Below are 12,581 nucleotides of genomic sequence, written 5' to 3'. Positions count from 1 at the left end.
CACTTCAAAAAAGAAGAAGAAATCTAGACCGCAAAATAATTAAACAAGCGAGTGCCTGTTTTTCCTGGCCACACAACACGACCATAACGTGTCTTCACGTGGTTTATGTCTCGTCTGAAAGGAGTGCTGACGGAGTGCTGACAGAGAGCACCGGAACGCCGCTCCAGCTCTTCAAATATTGCAGTACCCATAAGGAGCCGTACACATACCGCAGTGTTTGCGTGGCTGTGTCTTTAGTTGTAAGCACAGTGGTGATCTGTTGTTATTAGCATCTGGTTTGCTAGCTATGCTAACAAATTTAAAGAGCTTTTCTACAACCAGGTGGAAGAGAGCTCTCTCCTGAGAGGCTCACATAACCTCAGCTCAGTGAGGTTAAGGCACACCTTGATATGATCATTATAGTTATTAATGAGACATTAGAGACTAAATGAAAAACGGGTATAAAATACTATATGACAGTAACAAAAAAGTTGTTAAAAATAACAAGAATAGAGTTTTTGTGTCCATATCTTTCTGTTTTGGTGGTCATGCCACAACCGTTCACGTGCATGCATGCGCGAGTCATGGTGAGATATCTGGATTAAGAGGTTACTTTTTCTTTGCACAGAATGAACTCATATGAAAGAAAGGCGAAATGAATGGGCTGTGATTTTAGTTTTTTTAAGCAGAGGTTGAATTCAATCATTTGTACGACCCTCGGAGGATGTTGTAAAAATTGAAAGGAAAAAGGTTCTCCACCCCTGCTGTAAATAATAATAAAAACAGATTGATTTATAACTTAACATCTCTGTCTCCTATTGATTTGAGTATATTATAAAGAATAGCCAGTTAATTGAAGCATTATAGCGCAGGCCTTTGTCAGGTGGTATATTACGCCATTTTCTGCTTCGAATAGTTCTCTCTTTTTTCACCATACCTGTGTTTGCATCACTGTATAGGACAGTAAAAAAACAAAAAAACAGTTTAAAAGGGGAGTGATTTGTAAAATATGCATAAATAAAAAGAAAGAATGCTAACTAGGTAACATGAGATAAGAATAAACAAGTTTAAATGATTTGTTATTGGTTGTGATCATATTCTATATATATTAAAATAATTAAATTGAATACATTTTATTTCAGTAAACACTGAAAACGGGTCCCACAGACCCAAACAGCACACAAAGGTTAAAGGTAAACATATAATAATGTTAAAATGTGCAAAATATATACACTGCAAAAAAAAGTAGCTCACGACTTGTTTTATTTTTTGAAAGTAGCTCTCATCCTAAAAAAGGTTGGTGACCCCTGGTGTAAATGATTTGGCATGATTAAAGAAAAACTAGCGAATTTGTGTCAAATCCAGAATATACCGTGGAGGAACAACCTTAGAAACAATGTACTGACAACATCAAGATGCTTTAACGTGGTGCTATTTTTGAGAATATGTAATAGAAACATGTGTAATTTCATAATCAATGTTTTATTCTGAATATAAAACTGCACTTGAAGTTTCCATTTAGTTCTGTATGCTGTTTATTATACTGTTTTCTTATAAATAAGGAAAATTGGAAACGGCCAGGCAGTCGTTTTAAAAACTGCAATTGGCGTCTCAAGACATTTCTAATCGCTGCATCTTTACTTAACTTATATCTTTGCTCGATAGCATACTCATTATGATACTGCTATATTTCCTGCGTGCATGCAAATATCCAAAATAATTACCAATCCACATGTGCTACAGGCTCCAATTGAAGCAAAGCAAATGATGCAACACTTCTTGCTAGCACGGCTCTTTTGCATTTAAGTGCAAAAAAGGCTACTTTGATCCTTGGAATACCTTGATCATCAGCTCTATTCAGCCGCTAATTTCTTTCCTTTAGGCTGCGGCTTCAAAGACTCTTAATCATAACATGGAAGACCCTGGCTCCTGAAAAAAACGTCACAATATGTCAGTGTCATAAAATCTGACACAAAGAATCCCCACATAAAATCTGTGCGCTTGTAAAATGTTCAGTGAATTGTTCCATTTTCCCATGGCCTCGTGCTGTTTTCCCTCCCAGCCTCGCCTTCACTGATCTCAACTCTCGCTGCAATTAAAGCAATGGTCCAGTAGCTTTGATAAGAACAGTTTCAGATTGCTCAATATTCTCTCCGTGGTAAGAAAACTGCATCTGCTGTGCTGCAATTGCCCTTCGGGGACGACGCTGAACTCCACTGAAACTCAGACGTTTCCGTGCATGAGACTCTCTGCATGGAACACTAAAATGCAGACTGAAATGCATACGCGTTGCATATACACTCCTAAAGGCTGGTACGCTTATATGAATTAAGTACACATATGCAAACAAACAAGCTCACGTACACACTATTGTGCCTCTAATTACAAAGATTAATATGCATGCAAATGCTATCCAAGCGAGCTGACACGCGTATGCACGAGAAAGCAAAGAACACACACAGTCCCAGATTAGCCATATAATGCTAACAGACATTCAACACAGGCACAAATAGCACACTGCAACAACAACAACCTCATGAAGTCATTACTGAGTCCAAGAAGTCTGCCAAAATGTTAAACTCTGCAGGAAGATCATTTCAATATTTCCCTATGATCTCATATCAAGAGTTTTGTACAATCATTTGCATTGCTTTGTAAATTGCAATGCACCAATCTTGTTCAAGCACTAATCCTTAGAAAAAGCTCTTCCATATTGGAAATATACCAAAACAAAACTGCTACGCTTCAAGATTTCCCAGCACTGTAAGTCTGCAAGATCACGGGCTGTAAGAGAGCGACACAATAATTGAAGAAGATGGAATATTCCTTTAATCTGTGTCCGCTTGGTCAACACAGCTTAGCCTTTCATTTGTTTATTCATCACACATTTATTCTCCTTTTGTCCTCCTGCCATGCTGCATTGCCCCTTTCCCCTTCCTCCCTCACCTCACTGTCTGATGCTTTTCCCCCCTCTATTATTTTCCTTCTCTCTTCTTTCCTTCCCTCTCGTCTCTCCCCGTGCCTCTGTGTCAATATTGCTTTGCTTCCCTATTTACTCTTCTCCTCACTTTCTTTCTCATCCATGTAATAATGGTCTGTGTATGTTTGCCAAAAGTCACTCTCATCCTGCCAGCACTTAGATGAATCAATAGTGAGCCAGGGGGTGGGTGTGGGTGTGTGTGTGTGTGTGTGTGTGTGTGTGTGTGTGTGTGTGTGTGTGTGTGTGTGTGTGTGTGTGTGTGTGTGTGTGTGTGTGTGTGTGTGTGTGTGTGTGTGTGTGTGTGTGTGTGTGTGTGTGTGTGTGTGTGTGTGTGTGTGTGTGTGTGTGTGTGTGTGTGTGTGTGTGTGTGTGTGTGTGTGTGTGTGTGTGTGTGTGTGTGTGTGTGTGTGTGTGCGCGTGTGCGTGTGGTTGAGTGTGTGTAAATAGATCCACATAAATATGTTGTGTGTGTGTTGGATAGCATATGGGACTGTGTGTTTTTATGTGAAACATTATTATCATGGCAAAGGAAAAGCAGAGATTGACAATGAATAACTTGACATTGAACGTCTAGAAAACAGAACAGTCGCTCTGGTTCCTTCCTGTTTTGTTTTTTTTCTCTCACCTTTTCACCTCCCCATCCCTTACGCTTTTTCCTCTCTCAGCAGTCCACGGTTTCACCATCAGCCACCCACCCACTCATTCATCCACTCATTCATCCATCCACCCTTCCTCCCATGCATTAGGCAAGCTATCTAGCCATCCATCCATTGGTATATATGAGTGCACATGATAAATGTTTAGACCTTGTTTGGGGAAAAACATCCTTTCTAAAGGACACTGCCATGGACAGATCATTTATCAAGTCTGTCTAACACACACACACACACACACACACACACACACACACACACACTCAGGACCATTTCAGTCCTGCCAAATGTGAAAGTTATCATCATTTGGCTCTGCTGTCAAAATACATTCAATTTGTGTTCCTTACATTACATACACACAGAAACATTCTGTAGATCTGTAATGCGCTATCGAGTCTGTTGCCTTTACAGAATCTAATAAAAAAATATACTGTATATCCATTTATACAAATTAGAGTGTTGTTCTGATTGTATTAGCCCCTACTCATATTATAGGGTTTGTTTTGTTTTGACTTCCCTTTTGGCTAAGGCAGTAGAAGAACATGAAAAAAAAGAAGCAGACACGGACAGAGTTTTTTATAAAAAGAGACATCATCCATGTCACTGATCAAAGAAAGAGTTCTCTGATCCAGTGTGTTTCCCAGATTGCAGTTGGGATATCTCAGTGTTATCTGTGTGCTTTGTAAGGGTGGATGAAGATGAATGGGGCCAGGGCCGGCCCTCTCCACTGCCTCTATTGATTTCTGTATGTCAATCCTCAGGCCGTCATATACACACACTTGAGCTGCAAGACACACACACTGCAGGGGATTGTGTCTCATGGTCAATAAAGGATTAAATGAACTCTGCAGTCAGAAAATGAGACATGAAGGTCACCAAAGCTTGTTAAGATCTGACCGTTTTATTTTCCAAGAGACACATGGCATTCAATTTTATTGTATGTTATTGTAATGGCGGATTCTTTCATTCAAAGAGAATTACATACACTTCAATACCGTAGTCATGCCTACTGAAGCAATTTGGGCTTAAGTAGCTCTGCGAAGGACACTTCAAAATGTTGACTATATGGACTGGAAATTGAAAAACTGGGCACCCACAAATCTACATTTTTTTAAAGATTCTAAAACCCTTCCGCAAAGCTTAACCTTGTGGTATGTTTTCAATTTAGCACGTTTCAATCATATACAAGTTATTTTTGCACTTAAAAACTAAACCATTAGCTGCATCAGAAAAATACATTTGCTCATTCTAAAGAATTGTCTGCCAAGGAAAAACTATCATTATTGGTTGTCTTTAACATAGTAAAAGATGAAAATGTTCCAGTTTCTCAGGCATTCTTTACAAATTTGAAACTCTTTATTTGCCCGAAAGCTAGAACTTGTGTTGAGCGTTGGCAGCTGCCACTATGGCCAACAGCAGTCTCACCACTCATCATGTTCTGTCAGCTTCTGCTTTTGTCATGCATCGTTCTGTGGGCAGTAACACGGGGGTCCATCTGGTGATTGGAGTAAAAGACTGATGATTCAATTTGAGGCTTTCTGACAAGAGATTCAAATAGGGAGGCCGCCTTAGAGAGTGTTGAGCAGAGGCAATCACTGAGAGCTTGCTCAGCAGCATATTATGCAATGCTGTGCTTTAACTGCTTCCATTGGATTCCATTTTATTTAATTTATTATTCTTTTTGTCAGGGTTGACAGCCTTTTACGCTGCATCATCTCTAACAATTAATGCTACTTGTCGTTTGTCTTATGGGTTTGATTTTCTGACAACAAAGCCTTTGATTTGACAGCCAATGAAAAGTTGCGTATGATAGATTTTCTGCCCAGCACTTAAATTAAACACAGCTTAATAATAAGAGCTGGCAAAAAACACAGATATAAGCAACTGTAATCAATTGATCCAAAGACAATCTGTCCATCAAAATACCCAAAAATGATTTATAACATAGATTTAGATTACTGCCGGCCAAGTAAAAATACTACTAAGTAAAACTTCCAGAGCTTAATTATCATAAAATGCATGTTGAGGTGCAACTAAAGTCTGCTGTCAGTCTACAAAGCCATTCTTTGGTAATAGCTGATAAAGGAACACAAATGAATCTTTCCACACATTCATTGTCTATACCGAGGCACTGCTACTACATTAACTCCAACTCTTATCAATTGTTAGTTAACATTGACTTGGTCCTAGTCCTGGTTGTTCACATGTGAGCAAATTCTGATCAATTAATGACAGAAACACTTATCTTAACAGACTTGTTTTTTAGATAGACTGCAGGCACAGATCATCTAATAATTAGATGATCTGTATTAAATGTGTTTAACAAATGTTTGTAATTTCATTAATTAGTAATTAATACAGCAATAGCTTCACTCAATTGAGCTAATCAAATCAATTGTTCACAGTGCGTACAGTTCACTGAGAGAAAAGCGTAGGAGAGAAAATGAAACCATGAAAAACAACTGACCTTTCTACTGAGACTGTTCCACATGGACTAACCAAAGAGGCAATATACACATTGGCCATGTCTGGTGGGCTGTGGGTCAGCTTTCTCTAGTTTGAACATAATTAAAACCAAGTGAGTTCCAAGCAAAGGAAGCATTTTTCTTCATCGTCATTCTGAATATCGTTTTTTTCTTTGACGTAAGTTCAATGTGCTGGGTTTGATTTCTGGTTAAAAAAATAGCTATTTGTCTCCCGTAAGTGCCATACAAGTATTGCATTTTAAAAGTAATCTACTTTGAAACTGTACAATAAATATTGTTGAAATCCTATGATAATTCTATTAAATAACCGCAAGACGGTAAATGGTACTCTTGGCATTTTAATTGAGCGAGAACCAAAGTAAGTCTGGGAATGTTGCCAGGAAGATTTGCATACTCTTTTGGTCTTCTCTCAGATTTGTATTGTATTTACTTAACCGGCTCTGTTTGTTTATACATCCATCTCCTGAAAATACCTCTGAAATAACTTTAAGCAAAGAAAAACCTTTTGTTTGTTGGAGCGTGTTGTTTTTAGTTGTTACAGACGGAAAAAGGGGATCAATTCTGATTCAAATTCTGCTTTCATGTCTTGTTCCTGTTTGACATGCCGCTATGACAGCATAAACTAGAGCTAATGTTGAGGCACCTCCATAGCCGTGTTGTTGCAACTGCCACACGCTTTAAAAGGGCACAGGGTCTAGTTGGGGATTTTCGATTGGCTCGAGGGGGGGTTAGCTTCCTTTTACAGTAATTGCTGCTATGGCGATTGGGGCTTCAAAGAGAGAAATACTGTCTAAGAAATTACCCCTGGACCTGGCGTTTTGTGTGTGTTCTCATATGGGAGGAGAGTGTGGTGGAAAAATGGGGGCTGTCAGTCAACCTAATGAGACCAACCTTCTCAGTGCACACACATACACACACAGAGCGCCATCGGGCCAGTGGAAGTGCCCTATAATTGGGTTTCCTTTCCAGGACAACAGACATGCTCACTGGATTAGATCTGACCATGGACGCCAATTCTCTCCATGTCTCTTTCTCTCTGCTTTTCCTTCTCTCTCGTGCCTTCTCCAACCGTCTCTTTTCCCATCCTCTTCATTTTCCCTATTCTACTGGCTATCTATTCTTTTATTTCCTAATGTGCTGCTTAACTCGTTCCCTCTCCTACTCTGACCTACATGTATGGTGATGTATCCCATAGCACGTGTCTATAAATGGAATAGCATAGCAAGTATAATCAACATATTTAATGTGATTGTATTAAACCCCCAGTATGACCTGTTGTTGACGGATATCAAAAGGGTAGGCTAGAGTCCCTTCCTTCATTTTTATTCCCACAACATCCCAGTAAATGTTTATTTGTAGGAAATACAATGAGATTACACTTTATTGATCCGAGTAGAAAAAAGTGATTTGATTTCAACAGTAAATACAAGTACAAAATGGATTATCATTGTAAATACCCCAGGAGTTATGAAGGGGGCATGAGACAAGGAAGAGAGTGGGAGGAGAATGGGAAGCAGAGGAAAGACAAGGAGAGGAGAGAAAAAATAGGATGTGTGAAAAAGTAAAGGGTCACTTCTCTTTCTCACAGTTCTTTATACAATCCCTGAGGAATGTTCACATCTCCTCTCTCTGCCCCTCTTATTGTCTGGGTTTGTGAAGAGGCTCTTGAGGAGTGTGTGTGTGCATGTGTGTATATTGCAGCACTAAGTTGTGAAGTGTGTGTGTGAGAGGGATAGTGAGTTAATTTCTTTCATGCAACAACTATTAAGGATATTGTGAAATTTAACTTATTATATTACATGTTTCTTACACTTTATGTTTTTAAAATATCCTATAAACAAATAAAAACGTGTTTTAATAACTTAGCTTCACAAGGATACTGATACCATTTACCAAGCTAGCTTACTGGCTAAACGCGGTTATGACCTTGCTTTATTAATCATCATCAACATAAAGGACCAATGTTAGCTAGCTTGTGTTGGTTAGGTGAGTGAGAGAACATAGTTAATGTTAGCTGCTACTCTTAAGACTGTCTCGTACAACACAGCCTTGCTAGTTAGCTGGCTAGCTAGGTAGCATGTGCAGCAATGTTAAGATAATTAAAGGTTTTTGGTACTCTGCTGTGTTGGCATTAGAGGTTAGTTAGAAATGATACTAAATCACTTTGGGAATGGTGTTGCTTTAGCTAAAATGAGTTAGATGGCTACATTCGATCATAGTTGTTAAGCTTTTAACAAATTAAAATGTTTATTGAGCACTCAAGTCTTAAAACTGCACCTTTTTTGCTTCATGTTTAGTTTGTTGTTGTTGTTTTTTAATATAAAACTATTTAAATAGGTACAAATAAACAATGAATTAGCATATTAATGCTGTTGAAATACTTTGAAAGTCCAGGTGTTCTGCCTCTCATGTGGATTTCCTGCAATAATAGGCTACCAGGCCGACATCTCTGTGCTCTCCGGTTCATCGTCAAACATTCATGCTCACATATGCTGTTTACAATGAACAGACATATGGTGTTTATGCATAATATGATGACATTTCTCCAGAGTGAGGACATTAAGGGTTCATTATTTCACAAATAGACCAATTCGTGGTCATTCCATTTGGGTAGAATCTTAATTATTATAATTATCATATTATATCTTGGAGTTAGCGAATACAATATATTTACGCAAACTTAATAGTACATGATTATAGTAAGGTCAATATTTAGTTGTTAGGAGTGGCAATGTGTTTGTGTATTATGTCAATTCCTTTGTGTCGGGGTGTGTGGATGTGTCGATGAGTCACACACACATTGCCAACATTGAACACACTTTCTTCTTTAAAGCTCCAAACAGCTTAGTATACAATACATCAACCCTACAGACACAAGTCAAGCATCAACACACACACACATCAAGCAACAAGTAAATATACATCACTCCATCACCACTGCCCCATCACACAGGCTCAGTCTTGCATTGTGAATGATCTGACAGCGTATTTTGGCAGCAACAGCCTCTCCGAAATGCGTCTTGTCCTCCTATCTATCTCCCATCACCCCCCCTCAGCATTCTCAGTTCCTCCCCCCTCCCTCTAGTACGTGATATTAAGTTCTGCTAACACTTCTCCCTGTTTAGCCACTTGGCAACGCAGCAACTCATCCATCTCTCTGGAAGTGTTTATCTGCAAGCTGTTTGCTCCATATACTCTTCCACATATAAACATATTACGTATATATTCACATATATGTGCGCAAATACACACATACACACACACACACACACACACACACACACACACACACACACACACACGCACTAGTTCTGATAAGGCCTTGCCAACACTAACAATAATGCATGTCTTAACATGAGTGTAAACATGTGCATACAAAGAAACAAATGTTTGGAGAAATATTTTCCCACACTGGTTTTCTTTTTTAGCTTTTACATCAAATGCAGGCACACGCACACAAGCCAACAAATATGAAGGCACATGCATGAATGTATATACATGTGTGGCTGAACTTTCACAAGCTTTTATGGCATAGACATTAGTATGCAAACATACACACAAACACATTAGAGTCAGGAAGGAATGCCGATAGAAGCTATGGTTGGTTACGCTTCTTAGACTTCCTATAAACAGTGTTAGCCTCAAAGACTGCACAAACATCTCTTATCGCACACATGTACACACTTTATACACTAAAGTATATGCACACAGCACTCAACGGGAACATGTAACGCACACACATGCTCGGATGACATTGTCATTGCATTCCACTAATGAAATTAATGTAATATAAATGTAGCGCTCGGTTAGACTGATAAAGCCTGGACTTCCGGCCAAACAGATAGAGGGGGTGTTGGGGGGGAGTCAGAGTGATGCTGTGAAGGCAAACAATATGGTCAACTTTAAGACAGATTACAGGAAGACTGAGGAAGCGCGAAAGAGGGGATGTACGAGGGGGTTATTTGTCAGATCAGCCTCGATTTGCACATCCTCAAGAACTAAAGGGAAACTCCAATCGGAGGCTCTGTTACAGCTGGTGGCTGGCAAAGATTATATGGTGGTGAAGGGGGGGTTTTAATCAAATGACAGACTCTTCTGATCAGCCTTAAATATATCAAAAGTTTTAAAGGACAAGTTGGTTTTATTAGAACTTATTTTTGTAGTTTTACCCTGGTGTGTCATGTCCTTATCTGTTCTTCCAAAATGTTTTTACAAGCATTGATAACATACTTAAATGAGATACTTACTTAAGTGCTTATTAACCAATATTTGAGTTTGAGTACACAAACATATTCCAGTCTACACAATAAATAAACAATGTGTGAAGTTAGTACACTATACTACTAGTTTTTCAGAGATCCTGCTGCTCTAGATTCAGGCTGAATCACCTAATGTGTGTGTGTGGGTTTGTGTGTGCACGTGTGTGTCTTGTTGAACTGATGGACTGCAAAAGGCAACAGGCATGTCACTAAATCATTTAAGAGTTCAGGAGTAGAAAAAGCAGCACCCCTTATTTTTTCTTTAGACACAGGCCGAAGGCAAACAAACACACACACGCACACAAAAAACTAGCCATAAATTACAGAGAGGCAGCAAATCATTCCCTCATGCACTCCCGTGACTCAAACATTTAGTTTGTTCTCTGTCGCGCTCTGCAAATTAAAGTGTGCACAAAAGGCTTTCAAATGTTGCCGTGCATTACATTGTGTTATGAAATGACGTGGCATCGATGCCAAAGCTCTGGGATATTATGCCACTGGTATTTTGCAAGCCTGTCTGAAGGTTGGTATGTGTATAGTGTGGAGGCTGTGGGGGCATCGAGGTTCAGTCAATTCTACAGTTAAATGTAAAACACCGCAAATATAAACGGGTAAAGCAACTGACTTGACCTATGCAGAAAGTAATAATGGAAGGTGTGCTGTTAATAAATAAGCACTGAATAAAGAGTGTACACTGTAGGGCTCAGCTCAACCATAAAACATTAAAGGCTCAGGCTAGCATTTCTATAGTGGGCACATCAATTATGACTCACAGCCCAAAGTTACTGAGGACATCATGAGAGGTCTTTTCATTATTCATTATGGTGGAATATTTCATATCCTTAGGTCCATGAGATATTGGGAGTACAGTAATCTGCTTGTTTTGTTAACTACTATATAACTAGATTGTATGAAAACTTGCCAAAGTGTGCATTTACCTGATGTAAACTGACCACCTACTCTCTTCTATTGGCTCTTTAGGTGGAGCTGTCTGACAGCACCTCCCACACCATCACCGATGCCATTGCTGGGAAGGAATATATCATCCAGGTAACATCTCCTTTTAGCTGACTGACACATACTTCGTCCTTTAAAAAGGTATAGAAGAGTTTTATTAGATGCTTAAAATGTACCAATTACATTGTTTTCGACAGGTGGCCGCCAAGGACACAGAGATCGGAACATGGAGCGACTGGAGCGTTGCCGTCCATGCTACACCTTGGATTGAAGATCCTCTGCCGATCACTTCCACAACTGAAGTGGACTATACTACCGGTATGTAACAGCCTCAGTTAAAGCCTGTACCTTTCATTCATCAGGATCTCTGAAAACATTTTCCAGTCTATTTGTTGAGTTGAGCTTTCTGTGATTTTCCAAAGCGTAAAGCAAATCCACTTTACACAAACACAATACATGTTAATTTATGAATAAAAATGCCCTCTGTATACATAAAATAACAAGTTCAAAGGTCACGACCCCATGAACGGTAAACGAACAAGAGCCAGAAACTACAACCATGTTAGCTGATGCTAAGCAGGTCTCATGTACACCATCTTGATTTAGCATGTTAGCACTCAAACAGTAGCTAATTAGGACAGTTGAGTTTAATGTATAATGATGGGGATGACATTAGATATGCAGGTATTTGGTCATGTACCTAATTATTGGACACCAATCTGTCCTGGGGGCATTATGAATGTAAATCTCATGGGGGCACGAGAGAAAATGTAAATAAGATTATCAAATACATTGTTTTAAAACCAAAATTGGGTGTCAATCCATCCATGGTGAAAACGATGCCGGTAGGTTTGGAGGGAAAAGGATTCATCCTCTGGGAACATGTTTTTCCAAATGTTATGGCAACCCACCCAAAAGTTGTTGAGATATATTTCCCTCTGGACAAAGGTGGTGGCTACCACTGGATGCTAATGTAGCTACAAGGTTCACATTAGGGTAGAGTTAAGATAAGAAAAAGGCGAAATGCAAATAAGTTGCCGCCCTAACAGCAGCCTTGTGTATGTGTATATATTGAGATGGCTTGTCATGAATAGTTAATGATATCCTGACTTACAGGTAAGTAAGCTCAAAAAGAGAGATATAGTTACCAAGGGCTTACACTGTGAGACTTTATGTATGTAGAAATATTAAAATAGTATTCATTTACTGCTGTTTGGTTTTTATCAGTCTTGTAGTTCATCAGGTGAAGAAATAATGATGCTGTTAA

At 39.1% G+C, this 12,581-nt stretch overlaps 1 protein-coding gene across 4 annotated transcripts in view; it reads left to right on the top strand.

Annotated features, from left to right (window-relative positions):
* Positions 1 to 12,581, top strand: part of cntfr (ciliary neurotrophic factor receptor) — a 272,556-nt gene that overhangs the window by 247,704 nt on the left and 12,271 nt on the right. For all 4 annotated transcript variants that reach the window (XM_071204969.1, XM_034095981.2, XM_034095980.1 and 1 more), the window contains 2 exons: positions 11,339 to 11,407; positions 11,512 to 11,632. In XM_071204969.1, the coding sequence (XP_071061070.1) occupies positions 11,339 to 11,407; positions 11,512 to 11,632 (190 nt within the window). The remainder of the gene's footprint in view (positions 1 to 11,338; positions 11,408 to 11,511; positions 11,633 to 12,581) is intronic.

The sequence above is a fragment of the Pseudochaenichthys georgianus genome, chromosome 12, assembly GCF_902827115.2.
Source record: "Pseudochaenichthys georgianus chromosome 12, fPseGeo1.2, whole genome shotgun sequence".
Classification (NCBI taxonomy): domain Eukaryota; kingdom Metazoa; phylum Chordata; class Actinopteri; order Perciformes; family Channichthyidae; genus Pseudochaenichthys; species Pseudochaenichthys georgianus.
Note: the sequence above shows the minus strand (reverse complement) of the source record. Positions and strands in the feature narration are given on the sequence as shown.